Raw genomic sequence first — 16,434 nt, 5'->3', positions numbered from 1 at the left:
GGAATTTAAAGTTTAGTCCTGTGAAGAGGAGAATGAAGAAAGCACAATCTTGAGAAAAATGAAGATATATCTGAAAAATACCATAAACTCAAGAGTGATTATTCGAGTAGAAAGTATTTCCATTGCTTCTGTCACTAAGATCATCATCCTTTTGCTGATTTTACTGACATATAAAATGAAGCTGTTGAGTCAGATGACCTGTGAGATCTCTTCCAGCTCTAGTATGCCATAGCTCTGTGATCCTGAGCTACTGCTGGGAGGTGGTGAAGTTACCTTCAGAACCACAGCTTAGTGCTTTGGGCAGTCATGTGGCATCTGTGGACATGAGCGAATTGTGATCTGAGATATACTAGTATAACATTATAAAGTATAGCATATGAGTATAAGCTATAAAGTTCAGGATTTTGAAATGTTCCTTTATTCTTAATGCAAGAGGAAAAGGGCCTGGCCCTGAGGATGAACTCGCTCCTGTTGCACACAGCTCTGCCTTCACGACACAAGCACAGCAGAGTTAACGATGGAATCCGCTTCGGTGCTGCTTTGGGCTTTTTGCCCCGGGCACTGCAACTGTCTGGGTCTGATGTTGGGTCCCAGAGGGAAGAAGATTTCAGGCATAGAACCCTGGGCCTTTTGCCAGCTTAAGAAGTTGAGTTGCCAGGTGTTCCTCAATGAGGGATATTTTGAAGTTCCTATTCTGATACTTATTTAAGAGTGGCTAGAAGATGAACATGCCAAGGATCATTTTGTATTGCTAATATGTGTACTCTTAGGCCCTCCTGCAAACCAGGAATTGAGGGGCATGTGCAAATGCAGAGAGCACAGCTTCAGGTCCATTAGACCTAGAAATACTTGTCCGTAGGTTTTAGCTTCTGGTATAAGCATTTTCTAAAGACATGAATTAGGGTGAAGCGAAAGGTGTGATTATGGTGCTATTTCTGCTGCTGCTCCTTGGGTTCTGTTAAGGAGGAAGTTGTCAGCACCCAATAGTACCCATTAAAGATACATTTGAGAGGACAGAGGACTCCCTCATAGACCAGGGTGTAGAAAGAAACAATGAATCGTAAAATCCCGGTAGAAGCCGGGGTTGAAACCATGTAGAGGAAAACCTTCCCTTCCTCCCTTCCTTCCTTCCTTCTTATTGACATATAATTGACATATAACATTGTGTAAGCTTAAGGTGTAAAATGTGTTGACTTGATATACTTATACATTGCAATATGATTCCCAAAGCAGTGTTAGCTAACACCTCAATAATTATCATATCACAAAATTATTTCTTTTTTGTGGTGAGTACATTTAAGAGTTAGTCTCTTAGCAACTTTCAAGTGTATAATGCAGTATTGTTAACTATCATCACCGTGCTTGCTGTGCAGTAGATCCCCAGAACTTATTCATCCTCTAACTGCAAGTTTGTACCATGTGACCAACATCTTGGCTCCCCTGACCCCCAACCCCTAGTAGCCACCATTCTACTCTGTTTCTACAAGTGAGTGTGTATTAGATTCCATATATAAGTAATATACAGTATTTGTCTTTTTCTGTCTTATCTCAGTATAATATTCATCCATGTTGTTACAAATGGCAGAATTTCCTTCTTTCTCCTGGCTGAATAATATTTCAGTGTCATATACCTACACACACACACACACACACACACACGCACACTCACACACACTCTCACACTCACACTCATATACCGGGGGTGCCGAAAAAATATATACAAGTGGACATTTTGGTCAATGTTGCTCAAGCAGTAGTTCGCCGTAATCAGAAATGTCTGGACGCTGATGGTAACCACTTTGAGCACTTCTTGTAATTGCAGAAGTCAAACATGACTTGTATTCTTGTATTCATCTTCTGTTATTGGTATATATTTAGTTTTACAATTTTAATATGGTTTTTTCCCTTTCTTAAAATGTGTATACATTTTTTGGCACCATCTGTGTGTGTGTGTGTGTGTGTGTATGTGTGTGTGTGATTGAAATATATGCATATGAAATATATATATATGTATATATATATATATTTGTTGATTAGTTCTAACAGTTTTTTATTGAGTCTTTAGCGTTTTCTATGTATAAGATTGTATGATCTGCAAATAAAAATAGATTTACTTCGGGCTGGCCGAGTGGCGCGATGGTTAAGAGCTGGCTTGGGACGCCACAGGGCCCCGGTTCGGATCCCGCATATGAGGGCCAGTGACACTGCCCACCACAGCTGGGATGCTGAACAACAGCTCAACCTGGAGCTGGGCTGCTGTGAGTCGCCAGCGACAGCGTAGGCTGCAGCCCCTGTGGCAGTGGGTTGCCATGGGCTACTGTATGTAGCCAGCAGCCAGCGTGAGCGGCCAGCAGCCGCAGTGAGGGGCCGTCCAGAAGCCGGTGACTGATCTGCCTCGCCCGGGAAGAGCATAATGATGGTGCCAACTTGGGCCAGTGAAGCGACGTCCTCCACAACTGGACTGAAGAACAAAAAGGACAGCAACTTTTCTGTTCCCCTTCCCCCAATTCCCCAGCACTGTTCCCACCCCGCAATTCCCCAATAAAAAAAAAAAAAAAGATTTACTTCTTCCTTTCCAATTTGGATGTCTTTTATTGCTTTATCTTGCCTGATTGCTCTAGCTAGGACTTTCAGTACTACATTGAATAAGAGTGATGAAAATGGGCACCCTTGTCTAGTTTCTGATCTTCGAGAAAAAGCTTTCAACCTTTCACTGTTGAGTACGATGTGAGCTGTGGGTGTGTTGTATATGGTCTTTATTATGTTGAGTTATATTTCTTCTATACCCAATTTGTTGAGGGGTTTTATCATATAAGGATATCGTATTTTGTCAGATGCTTTTTCTGCATCTATTGAGATGATCATATGATTTTATCTTTCATTCTGTTAATGTGCAGTATCACATTTATTAATTTGTGTACGTTGAATCATCCTTGCATACCATTTGATCATGATGTGTGATCCCTTTAGTGTGCTATTGAATTTGGTTTGCTAATATTTTGTTGAGAATTTTTGCATCTACATTCATCAGGGATATTGGTCTGTAGTTTTCTCTTTTTGTAGTGTCCTTATCTGACTTTGGTATTAGGGTATGCTGACTTTGTAAAATGAGTTTGGAAGTATTCCCTCCTTCAGTTTTTTGGAAGAGTTTGAAAAAGATTAACATTAATTCTTTAAATGTTTGCTAAAATTCACTAGTAAAAATCATCTGGTCCTGCCTGGACTTTTCTTTTATGGGAAGTTTTTGATTACTGATTCTTTCTCCTTACTCATTATTGACCTGTTCATATTTTCTGTTTCTTCATGATTCAGTGTGTGTATGTTCCTAGGAAATTATCCATTTTCTTAATTAACATGGTAGTGGGAGACTTTGGTTACCAGCTAAAGAAAGAGGATGCATTATCACAAACTGAGAGTTCCGAGAACATCCACCAAATTATTTGAAAAAGTAATGCCTATTGTCTTTGATGTTTCCAGCTTCCATATTAGCATGAATTTTACTTTGTTATTGTTGAGCATGTGTATAGATGTATATGTTTCAGTGTAAAAACATGATACCTATATTACAGAAAATTTAGAAAAGAAAGCAAATGAAAATTATACATAATACCATCTCTTTTCTAATCAGTTATTTTATTTCCTTTGAATTTTTCCCAAAAAGCTTTTTAAAAACATAATTAATAATCATATATTGTATATTTCTATTATTTGCATTTAAAAAGCTTGCATAATATCCCATTGATCATGCAGTTATTGATCTAAATATTTTCTATTGTTGTGTATATAGAATTTCCCCACTTCTTAATATTATAATAATGTTATATTTACAGCTTCATGCACAGAGAATTCTTTATATTTTACATTGTTTTCTTAGAGTAGATTATCACATTTTTATTGCTCTTGCTACATATTAGTAATGATTTTCCAGAAGGTAGTACTAGATTGACAAGATCACTAGTAACATGTAAAGGACCAATTATGCCCATCCTCAACTATTACGTTTAAAATAATTTTACTAGTTTAATTTATGCAGTCTACTATTAAAGTGTTGGGAAATTAACTTAAAAAACTTCTACATGGTATTTTATATTGAAAATTTGAAGTCATATGTGCAAACAAGGAGAAAATAAAATTGCTCATATTGCTATCACATAGAAGTATACACTTTTGGTATTTTAAGTATATCCTTCTGACTTTCTTTATGTGCGTCCAGTTTTTTTTTCCAAATAATCAAATATACCATCACACTTTTAATCTACCTTTTTTCATTCAATATTCTAATGCTTTTATATGAAAAATTTAATACTTTTTTCCTGGTAATCCATTTTTCTTCCTGAAAATTTGAAAAATATAGCAAACGATAAAGAAGAAAAATTATCCATCATTCTACCAACCAGAGATAATGGCTATCGATTTATTACAGTTCCTTTCCACTTTTAATGAACCTATAATTTTCCTCAAAATTGCTGTCATGCTACATATATTTATGATGTTTACTGAATATTCATTATATTATTATACCTATAAAATGTTCTTTTTATGATTGTCTCATAGTTTCACTATTTTTAAATTGTCATGGTTTTAGATGTTAGTTTCCAATATTCATTTTTTAAGAATGTTTTCAATAAACATCTTTTTACAAAAATTTTTTCTTGTTGCTGATTGTTTCCTTATTTTATTTTATTTTATTTTTTTTAAAGATTTTTTTATTGGGGAATTAGGGGGATGGGAACAGTGCTGGGGAATTGGGGGAAGGGGAACAGACAAGTTGCTGTCGTTTTGTTCTTCAGTCTAGTTGTGGAGGACTTGCTTCACTGGCCCAAGTTGGCACCATCATTGCGCTCTTCCCGGATGAGGCAGATCAGTCGCCGGCTTCTGGACGGCCGCTCACTGCGGCTGCTGGCTGCTCACGCTGGCTGCTGGCTACATACGGTAGCCCATGGCAACCCACTGCCACAGGGGCTGCAGCCTACGCCATCGCCGGCGACTCATGGCAGCCCAGCTCCAGGTTGAGCTGTTGTTCAGCATCTTAGCTGTGGAGGGCAGTGTCACTGGCCCTCATATGTGGGATCCGAACCGGGGCCCTCTGGCGTCCCAAGCCAGCTCTTAACCATCGCGCCACTCGGCCAGCCCCGATTGTTTCCTTATTTTAATGGTCTTCTGTAAGTGTTAAATATTTGAAGGCTCACAATATCTTTTCTCAAATCGCTTTTCAGAAAGGCAATATACACAGTTTTTACTTTCACCAGTTTTGTGGACATCTCATCACTCCTCACCGACATTGACTATTATCTTATTTTTAAATATTTGCTAATTTGGTAGTTGAACAATGGCATCTCATTGTTTTAATACATTTCTTACATGTAAATTCATTAATAAGAGTATATAGGCTTACACAAACATATTTTAGCAAAAGGAAATGGGCTTTTCTTAGTGTGTGTGTGTGTGTGTGTGTGTGTGTGTGTGTGTACACGTGTGTGTGTGTATGTGTACATGTACACAAACACTGGAGTCCTATGCCTAAAATAGAACTTTTTTTTTTCCTAATAGGTCTTGGTATCTTGATGGACAAACACTACTAATAATCGTTTGTGTTGTCATTGTGTTCCCTCTTGCACTTCTTCCTAAAATAGGTAAGTCTTTATAGAAAAGGACATTATTTGTTTAAAAGAAAGAAGGAAGATAATATTAAGGGGCTTTGAAAGTTCATGGTACCACATTTTTAGCAGAAGGGTGGTGGGTGTGCATAACTTTCAACTTGGACTTATTTTAGGTGGTTCGGCCTTCATTCAGCCCTGTCTAGTTAACCTATTGCTTGGTGTGCAGTAGTATTTTGTCTGCCCCACTAAAATAAAATCTTTACAGCGGAACATTAAAGAGCAGCCTTTCCTTACAGTGTACCATTAGTGGTAAGCCAGTTTCAATTCTGCTGTACAGAGCTACATAAATGATCTGTGACAGATAGTTGGAATGTTGTTATTCTCAGCCCTAAGCCCCAGATACCAAGCACTGTAATAGAAAACATGCCCAAGATGTATAGCTTTAGCTGTACGCTGGGATCATTTTCCTTATAAATTGCTTTTTATTTTACTGTTATTTTACAGGCTTTCTTGGCTGCACAAGTAGTTTATCATTTTTCTTTATGGTGTTCTTTGCTCTTGTGGTAAGTTTAAAATATAGTGTATTGCTTATCTCCTCACTAAAATTGAACTCATTGTGTTAATGTCTTTTTTTTTCTTTTAGCTCTGTTTTGTTTTGGGGAGGTATCCCATTTTATTTCAATGTGTTATTAAAAGCACTTTTATTCCACAAAATTACTTCCTTCATTTTATCTATTTTGAAGAGGCTTAGTTAGAGCAGTATTTCAAATTCAGTATCTCTTGTGGTTAACTAGAGAGGAAGGCACACCAATTCTATTAAAACCTTAGATGGAGTATAATTCTTTGTGTAGGCTGTGCGTCACTTTATTTCTGTACAATACGGTGTGTGAATGTGTGTAGGGGTAGTCAAGCATGAGAATCAGGCTGGTTTTAATTGTAAAATCAGTTTGATACTAGTCATCTTAATTTTGAAATTTTGTTCCATTAATGAAACCAGAGCTTCTGGGGTTTAACAGTTAAGATCTACTAGGAAGTGAGGTGCCTGAATTCTGTCCGGTCCGGTTTATTCATCATAGATAAGTTCTCATAAAAAGAAAATTGCAAAGAAATATTTTTCTTCACATGTGGAATATTTTTTCTTATTTTTAAAATTAGCTTATTTTGATAACATAGGAAAAATACCAGATGGTAACATTAATTTATTTAAACATTTGTAACAATATTTATAACATATAATGATAAAAGACAGTTTGAATTTCTCATTTTAATTCTTCTAAAACAGATTTTAACATCCCAAAGATAGTATCTGTGTGAAAGTTTGAAAAAATCATTTTCTTCTTTGCATAATTTATTCTGTAGTATGTGTCAAACCTAAATAAGGTAGGATTAAACATTTTAAACTTGCCAAAAAGATGCATATCTCAATGGCTTAATTAAACTCTTAAAATTATAAGCTTGATTAAATGCTCCCTTGTTAATGAGAAATAAAAGAAAAATGTCACCCAAAAGCGCAAGATAGCACATCAGTAGTTAAACTATGTTATATAGCCAGGTTTCTGTGCTGTCAAAACAATCTAGGATGTATTTAACTTATTATGCAAACTATCTGGGATAAAAGGATAAAACAACTTAGATTATTTAAGTGGAGTGGACATGACAGTGGTTTTAGTGAACAGAAATAGTTATACTTTGATGAACGCTTTTGAAACTAAAATACTTAACAGTGTTTACATTTAATCATTTGTTGAATTTATCAACATTAAAATCATTGCCCTCCCCCCCTCAAATTGTCTGACTTGTATCTTACAAGTAACTGAATTGAACATACACTTTCTTCAGATTTTTTCTTTCAACTTTATTGAGATATAATTGACATACAGCGCTGACTGTGTAAGTTTAAGGTGTACAGCATGACTTGCTTTACATATATTGTGAAGTGATTACCACAGTAAGTTTAGTTAACATCCATGAACATTCACTTTTTAACCCCCACAATGAAGAGGGAAACAACAGATATCTTCATTATAATTTGATTGTTGAGAAGCATCTACATGTTAGAAGTGGCCTGTGTATGCAAATGAACATATGGATGTTAAAGAAAGTCAGTGTAGATAACACTGAATTTTTTCCTCACAGGTAATTAGCCATGCAAGCATTGCACAGGTAGGAGTAATTTGGTTTTTATAGCCAATAGTTTGAAGCAGGTGAAAGGTATTGATATGATATGCCTATTGTACATAGTTTTCACAGTATTTATTTCTGTCATTGCAGATACTCTAATTTGATGCAGGTTTCTGCTGTAGCAGTCATATGGAAATAATACCCTTTTTCTGCATTTTTTGTAATTCTTTACAAACCTGCTCAGATATTTACCTGTGAGCACAATTTAAATTTGGTCCTCAATGGGACATTGAAGAGACACCATACACTTTTTTTAATGCTCTTTTTAATTGGCATATTTATTTTAGAGTCTCTAAGTATTAGGTTTTGAAATACATAGTAGTTGGGGAAGGACACATGGATATATTCACCCAGATTCTCCTTGAAAGATGCCTTTTTTTTTCATGGATTGTTTTGTCAGTATGTGTTTGTAAATCTGTATAACATTTTTTTTTAATCCAGAAAAGTATTATTTTCTTAAATTACACTCCACAAATAATGCAAATCAAAACCTATGTTCTTATCCGTTGTTCCAGATCCTCATTTTGCATAAAAATATTTTAACGTAAATTTTTGCCCCCTCTGTAAGATCTAAAGTTTGAAAAATAAATTTTATTTTAGCAGTGGCTCAGAATGATGGCAACCAGATGGATTTACCTTTTTTGGTCCATTTTAGAACACAAATGTATTTCCATTCTTTCCAAAAATTCTATCTTGAGTACAGATTAGTATTCTGAGTAATGCTTGAATAAGTCAGTAACCAAAATAGAGAACCATTTGAATGGATTTTAGGCAGAAGTTTTCCTTTTACTGAGCACTATGCTAGGCATTAGAGTTATAGGAATTTAACCTGGACACTACTCTTAAGGATCTGTCAACCTAATAGGGGAGATAAGATAAATTTATTAGGAAAAAAATAAGAGAACAATATAGGCAATACATAGTTAAGTATTGATTTATTTGCTTCAGAAAAAAATTGCAAGAGTTGAGAGGAGAGAAGGATTGCTGAGAGCTGAGACAAGAAGGATGTGGAAGGAAATAAAACGAGCTGAGCATTGAAAGATGGGAAAGCTGGGAGCTGAGGGAAGGCGGGGCCTTTTATGCAAATGACCCCTGGAGTTATCGTCTCCCCATGTTCTATCTTCACCCTGAGCTAGGACTCCCGGTTCCTCTTTGTCGTGGGGTACCTCCATTCCTGTTCTGTACTTCTGCTTTATAGGAGATCACTTCTATCCACCCCAATCCACCGTGCAGGCTTGGGGTTGGGAGGTATCTTTGCAGAGAAATTAGCTGTAGCAACTGAGTTTTATATTAATATAAAATCAGTTGCTAATTTTATTTTCTAATTAATGAAAAATAGTGATTATATTGCATTTTAGAGCAATGTTTTGAAATATTTTGATTTGCAAGCCTAGTAATAACAGCTGATAAAATAAATGAGGTCGCTCACATAACGACCTCATCACAGTACCTGGTACACAACAAGTGCTCAATAAATGGCTGTTGCTGCCACCACCACCATTGTTAGGAAGGGAGAAATGTGAGACTCTGAACTTGGAGCAGGGCTGAAGGGAGAGACCAGTAACACGGCGTTGCTTCTCTAGCTTCTACCCTACCCCATCCTCATCCTTTTTTAAAATTTTTTAAAACATATCAGAAAAAAAAAAGATGACATTATTACTTTTGATTCTTTTTCTTTCCTCTTGGTAAGTTGACCATTTAGTTTTATTGCATATTGAAAACTTATTTAGAAATGTCCACGCAATTTGCCTAGTTTTTCCTTATAATTCTTCTCCCCAACCCCTTGGTGAGGGTTTTAATTAAGAGTCATTCTTTAGTTCACTCATTAACTTAATCCTAAAAGTATATGTTTTCCTTAGATTTGTTTTATCACTGTATAAAATCTTGGTTGAATTAGTTTAAATCCAAAACTAGATAAATTCCAAATAGGAATAGGGACAGTATTTACTTATTGGTCTCCTGCAAAGGACAAATGCTTCCTTTATTCTCCCCTGCCCCTTTGTATGCTGGGATTTAGCCTGGAGCAAATATTTACAGAGTAATTATGTGCCCTGAAACAGCCACAACAATGGTGATGTTGACACAACCACAACTATAGGTCTAGGAACAGGATGGCCATAATTAAGAGTAAAATCCTGAAACATTTTCATTTTCATGATTATTTCTGGGAAATAGCATCCCCCTGGATTTCTCTTAATTTAAAAAAAAATTATTTTTAACAGCAGGAGTTCCCTAGCTATGTGTTCTTATTCTTAACCAGTTTTATCCACATTTGCTGAAAGCAATAGAAGTCTGAACAAAGCAAGGAAGGATAATACTTATATATCAGAAATCTCTGCGCTCACCCTTTGGATAAGGTCTCTAGTTATTTCTGCCTGTGGCCATTTCCAAAATGGCTATTAATATTTCTCTGTCTGCTACTGATGCCAGGTCCACAAATAACCATATTCTTGTACCATTGTCACTAAAAACATTGTGTTTCTATTTTGAGTTGCACTTTTTTTTTTTTTAATGCCTTGATGCTCTTGGGGTTTTGAAAGTTGACGTGAGAGTACTCTGTCTTTAATGGGAGAGCTCCCCTCTAACCAGATATGCAGCACCCCTCCTAACCCGCCTTAGGGACCCCTTCCTAACTAGGGAAAATTATCTGAGCAGAGAATGGCCTGTTAGCTCACATATGATTTCGCAGGGTGCTAGATTAATTGAAATAATGCTGACCTATTTTAAATCAATTTTTTTGTCATGAATTTTATAAGAAAAATCTGAATGCTGATTTGATTTATTCTTACAGATAATAGTTAAAAAATGGTCCATTCCTTGTCCTCTGACATTAAGTTGTAAAGAGCAATACTTCCAGGTAATAGTTTATATTTTCTTTTCAGTTTCTTCCTTTTTTAGTTTAAGCTAAAAAGAAAAAAAAATAAGTAAGACTAATAATAATTTTCCCCACAATAAATGGAAAAGTAATGACTATTGCATTTTGGAACTTTGTTTTGAAATATTTTCATTTGAAAGCCTAGGAATAATAAACTCATCATGTTTGTTGATGTATTCTGACTTTTAATGACTGTTGGTTTCTCTTTTTCCCCTCAATCCTCTTAAACAGATTTCAAATGCTACAGATGATTGTAAACCAAAGCTCTTTCATTTCTCCAAAGAGGTGTGTAAGTTATTAACAGATACTTTTGGTTGGTTTTTCACATTTCAAGTTTTAAGAGATTTGTGTAACAGGGTCTCTTAGGTCTTTGTACCTGTAACTAATTAATTTTCATGAAAGTGCTAAGTATAGGGTTGCCTACCAGAAGAATAATATTATTTAACACAGGGTGGCCTATTATGAAACAGCCACCTTTTTTTTGGCATGCCTTTAAATGGAGCCTGTTTTAAATGGGCCACTGCCTAAAAGAACAGATTTACCAAATGTCTGGTCTGGCCAATAAGGTCCTCTGTGGATACAGACTTCCTATTGCCCTCTGGACTTGTAAAGCTAAATAGCCAATTATATCAAAAACTCCTCCCTTGTGAGGAGAACCTCGGTCTGTAGCTACACAGCCTCATCACTGGACCAGCATTTGAGCCCTTCCAGTAGGTCTTCTGGCCAACGTTCCAAAATTGAAATTTATGATGCCTGGAGCGGAGACTCGAAGGCCACGTTCCCTTGCCCCTTCTGAGAGACCTCAGATTCTGGAAATGCCGGCAAGAGCGAACCCCTGAGCTTCAGCAGTGGAGATGGGAACTGTGATCTGTGTGATCTCTGTCGTTGTAGAAGAGCTGGATGTCTTCCCTTTTGCTGCAAGTTCCTTCAATCTACACTTTTTGATTCTGCTGAAAAGCAGAATACTAGAATCCAGACACTAGACTCCCCTCCACTCACATGCAGCACTATTACTGTAGCATGTTAGTGTGGAGAAATGCCTCCTTGGTCCCACAAGGGAGGTTACCACATCTTTTACATGCTAAGGGCCTCTGTGTGCCTTACAAAATCTAGGTCGAGTAATTGACAAGCCAGGAAATTGAGCAATATATGAAAGAGAGTTTGTGAATTAAACTCTCATTCCCTTAATCCAACCTCAGGAAACACCACAGCTTTCCTTCCTCCCAGTTCCCTTCAGATATTTTAGGAGGCATTATATCCCAAGATAGGTCTTCAGTCATCTGGAACTTCTTTTGCTGAAGAGCCTAAAGTTAGGGGAAATTTTTTTAGAGTAGAAAAAAGAAAGTAAATCATCACCATCCATTTTGTAAAGACAGTATTTTCATTTACATAGTAACTTTTGTTTGCCTTGTAGCTACCTCTGGCTCTTAAGTATTCTGATTAAAAAAAACAAAACACTATGGTTGTGTATTGCAGTGGATCACTAAGAGTTTGTCAGTCTAGAATAAAAATCATGTTCATTCCAATTGAAAGACCCTAGCTTAAAGGTTCTAAGGATGTGATTAATATTTTCAGTATTCCCTTAGATTCAATTGGTGATATTCTCTTGGATTGAGTTGGTTCAAAAGCACTAATGATTATTGCTGCTTAGGGTAATAAGAAGTTTTTTTAAGTTTCCTAATGCATACATTAGGCAAGACTGAGAATTACAGTACAGTTTTTTCTAAGATGTTATTATTTTGAATCTTAACTAAATATTATTTATCTCACCTAAATTGTTTCCATTTTACCCAAATATAGAAGCAGCAGTGATTATAGTAAAAGTAACATGGTGTAGACACCAGCCAAGAAATATCTGACTGGTACAGGCAATCCATCTGTCAAGGAAAACATTTGCACCCTAATTGTGTCTCTCTTTAAAATAAATAAATAAATAAATGGGTCGGCTGAGTGGCTCAGTTGGTTGAGAGTTGGCTTGGGAGCACAAGCTCTGAGCAGCAGGGCCGCCGGTTCAGATTCCACATGAGGGCCGATGACGCTGCGCCCTCTACAGCTAAGATGGTGAACAACAGCTCGACCTGGAGCTGGGCTGCCGTGAGTGGCCGGCGATGGCGTAGCCTGCAGCAGGGCTGCAGTGGGCTGCTGTGAGCTTCCATGAGTGGCTGGTAGCCAGTGTGAGCAGCTGGCAGCTGGCGAGAGCTGCCGTGAGCGGCCGTCCAATGGCCAGCGACCGACTGTCTCAGCCAGGAAGAACGCAATGATAATACCAACATGGGCTAGTGAAGCGACATCCTCCATGACTAGACTGAAGAACCAAAGGACAGCAACTTGTCTGTTCCCCTTCCCCGATTCCCCAACGCTGTTCCCCTCCCCAATTCCCCAGTAAAATCTCTTAAAAAAAACACCTATTTTATAGAGGTGATTTATAAAAAATGAAATAAATTTAACCAAATTGACTTTTTTTAAAGAACTGAACTTATTGTCAATAAAGTAATGGTTTCAACAAAGTAGCATTTAATAATTTTATCTTAAAATTTTTTTTCAGAGTGTTTATGCTATACCAACCATGGCTTTTTTATTTCTCTGCCATACCTCCATATTGCCCATCTACTGTGAACTTCAAAGGTACTATAGAATCCTGGAATATTTTAAATGTGTTAAGTATGTTTTTTACTTCTTGGACTTTCAGATTGGATGGCAGTCTGTCTCCTTCATGAATTCTTCCCTCCCATCACTCGATTCTAAATGTTAATTTAAAATAAAACAAAACACCCGAGAGTTAGTTCAGTCCAAGTTGAGACTGTTTCCTGGAAGCGTGATCTTCGTGCAGTAATTTCAGATCAGGAATTCTAGTGTATAGTTATTAATGAAATAGGTCTTGAATGATTAAGGAAGCCTCTTGATAAGCTTGGGAAATATTTGTTTCCATAGATATAATTCAGATCACTGATTTCCACTTTTTCCATTTTTGTCTTTTAGCCCTTCAAAGAAAAGAATGCAGAATGTAACCAATATAGCAATTGCTTTAAGTTTTCTCATTTATTTTATATCGGCACTCGTTGGGTACCTCACTTTTTATGGTAAGTATGTTATTTAATTATAGATGACAAAATGAATTGTTCTGTAGCTGATCTCACACTTGATTATGGACTTTGTTTCTGCCTTTCATTAGTAAGTTAATTTGTTCAGGCTGCCAGAATTCACTGCAACACTGTGGTGGCTCTGTGGGCCTAAAGAACTGATTTTCTTTCTCTTAGGAAGGTATATCAAGTTCAAGATTAACAACTTTATGTGAAAATGTTCTTAAACACCTGACGAAAATGTCAGGATGAGGGACATTGATGTCTTTCTATAAGAAAAAATGTGCAATAATGATTTTATTTTTTAAAATATTCCAGAATAAATCTTATTTTTGATATATTAGATTCTAGTTCAGCAGGTTTGGGAGGTTGGGAGAATTAGTCATCGTAATTGCTAAAGAACAAGTTGAGAAAGGAAAGGGTTTTACACTGGACTGTAGTTGTACACTTAAATGGCGGAGCTCTGCCTTCAGACTTAATTCACACAATTCAGCAGTGTGCGCTCTGTGATGCACCATGACATTTCTCCTTAATTTTTTAAAGGATTCTTTTAAATTCATAAAGTAAAAGTAAATGTTTCTTTAATTTTTTGAAAAATTGCCTGCTTGGTATGTGTTGTTTTTTTTCTGATAAGAACCCCAAGAAAAAGTAAAACTTAAAAGTCTAGAACAAGAAAAAAAACTGTAAGCTCTCTTGTTTCATTTCCAAGTGTACTTGTTTAATTTGCAAACAAACACATTATAACACATTACACTCCATTTCTCAAATTCTTGAATACCCTTTCAGTTTATGAACGCTTTGATGACAACTCTCTAAGGAAATGGCTGTTATTATTTTGGTGATAGTTAGCTGTTACCACTCTGATCTCACAGTTAATAGCCTTATATACATGTTTCAGGTTGTAGACGTCCATGATGACTTATAATGGCACTTTGCGTATCTCTCAGAGTTTGTCCACATCTGACTAGTTTTGGACAATATTTCCTTGCACAGCTATCTTTCCTAGCCTGGTAGAAAGAGTATGGATTTTGAAAGCCAACAAATATGGTTTAAATAACTACTGTGCTCTAATTAGCTATATGACCTTGAACAGGATACTTCACCTTGTAGTATCTTCATCTCCTAATCTATAACACAGGGGTAATGGTACAGAATTGTATTGAGGAGGAAATGAGTTATATATAAAATGCCTATTACAGCTGCCTTCCACAAAGGAGAGCTACTGCTGATAGTGTGTTATTATTATTATTATTATTATTATCATTATTATTGTAATTATTTCAGAATTACAGGTGCTCTGTTTTTCATCACTTTTCTTACTGTCTTCAACAAAATTTAAATTAAATATGGCAACTGCTTGGTATATGTTGTGAGTATTATCTTGGAGTTTTCCATGTGTGAGAAAATTATAATTGCTCTATATAGACCTTTTCTTGCTATCTCTGTATTATTTCAAAGGCTACTCATTAATCCAAATGGGCTCTGCACTTTTATAAGATGTAGGATAAGAGTGATAGAGTTCTGTGTATGCCATCAGGAAAAGCATTATTTCCAACATGAGCATGGTACCCTGCTGGATGCACTACAGAGAAAATTAAAACAGGTCGTTAAGCTTTTTGATCATCGCTAACGAAACAAAATTCTTGAAATACAAAGCTCTATTTTTGGTTGTTTGGTTTGTTAGTGTTTGTACAGACTTGAGCTCAGTAAGGCTGTGTTATATTAATAAGATACTGGGGTCTGCATTGAGATTCAGCAAAAACTTAGTATAGCAGCATAGCTGTATATTTTTCTAAATTAAAATTATCACCTGGCCCAAATAGTATTATATTTAGGGATCCTAAACATAGAGGAAAAAGTTCAAAAAATGGACCTCCTCCACCTCCCTATAGATACATAGAGCTATCTGGAGGGAACCTCAAATGACCTATGGCTCTCCAGGATAGCTGGGAAATAGTTACATACATTACCATAAGATGCTTAGGAGCTGTGTGGAAGTGTAAGAAAGCTTAGATGGAAAGGGAAGTGGAGGACCGATAGATGCTAATACATTTACTAAGCTAACATTTATTATGTAAGTGCTAGGTATTGGTATATACCGCCTAGCTTAATCCTATGACAACTCTACAAGCATAGGTTCACATAGGTTGAGTAATTTGGCCAGACACCTGCAGCTAATGTATAAGCTGGGATTTGAATCCAATTCTGACTCTCTCCAAAGTCAATGCCATTATTACTCTGCTGCCTCCTCAGGAATTAGAAACAAGAGTTCCTCATTCCAAGTTTTTGTCAAAGTGAGCTTTTAGAAAAAGCTGACTCTCTTAAGCTCCATGCATATCCCTGTATCTATCTATCTATCTATCTATCTATCTATCTATCTATCATCTATCATCAATCATTGCTTGAACACAAAGGCTAAACAATTTCATCCTGTAAATGTAATGTTTCCTACACAGGGATTTTCCTGGTTATCAAGTAAAGCTGTTGTTGTCTCTGACTTAATCCTTCTCTACCAATGCAAATTCTTCAGAAATACACAGCCAAGAAAAATCACATGGTAGGTAGGTGTGTGCGCGCGCGCGCGCGNGTGTGTGTGTGTGTGTGTGTGTGTGTGTGTGAGAGAGAGAGAGAGAGAGAGAGAGAGAGAGAGAGAGAGAAGAAAGAAATTTCTTATTCAAAGACAGAAGACGATTCAGAT

The 16,434-nt window shown here is 36.5% G+C and overlaps 1 protein-coding gene across 3 annotated transcripts in view; it reads left to right on the top strand.

The window, feature by feature from the left end:
* SLC38A6 (solute carrier family 38 member 6) overlaps positions 1-16,434 on the top strand; it is a 52,905-nt gene that overhangs the window by 30,737 nt on the left and 5,734 nt on the right. For 2 of the 3 annotated variants that reach the window (XM_019644500.1, XM_019644483.1), the window contains exons 7-12: positions 5,551-5,633; positions 6,105-6,163; positions 10,573-10,638; positions 10,888-10,941; positions 13,202-13,281; positions 13,636-13,736. In XM_019644500.1, the coding sequence (XP_019500045.1) occupies positions 5,551-5,633; positions 6,105-6,163; positions 10,573-10,638; positions 10,888-10,941; positions 13,202-13,281; positions 13,636-13,736 (443 nt within the window). The remainder of the gene's footprint in view (positions 1-5,550; positions 5,634-6,104; positions 6,164-10,572; positions 10,639-10,887; positions 10,942-13,201; positions 13,282-13,635; positions 13,737-16,434) is intronic. The other variant, XM_019644492.1, reaches the window with a different exon arrangement.

This window comes from Hipposideros armiger, unplaced genomic scaffold (assembly GCF_001890085.2).
Source record: "Hipposideros armiger isolate ML-2016 unplaced genomic scaffold, ASM189008v1 scaffold_5, whole genome shotgun sequence".
Lineage (NCBI taxonomy): Eukaryota > Metazoa > Chordata > Mammalia > Chiroptera > Hipposideridae > Hipposideros > Hipposideros armiger.
Note: the sequence above shows the minus strand (reverse complement) of the source record. Positions and strands in the feature narration are given on the sequence as shown.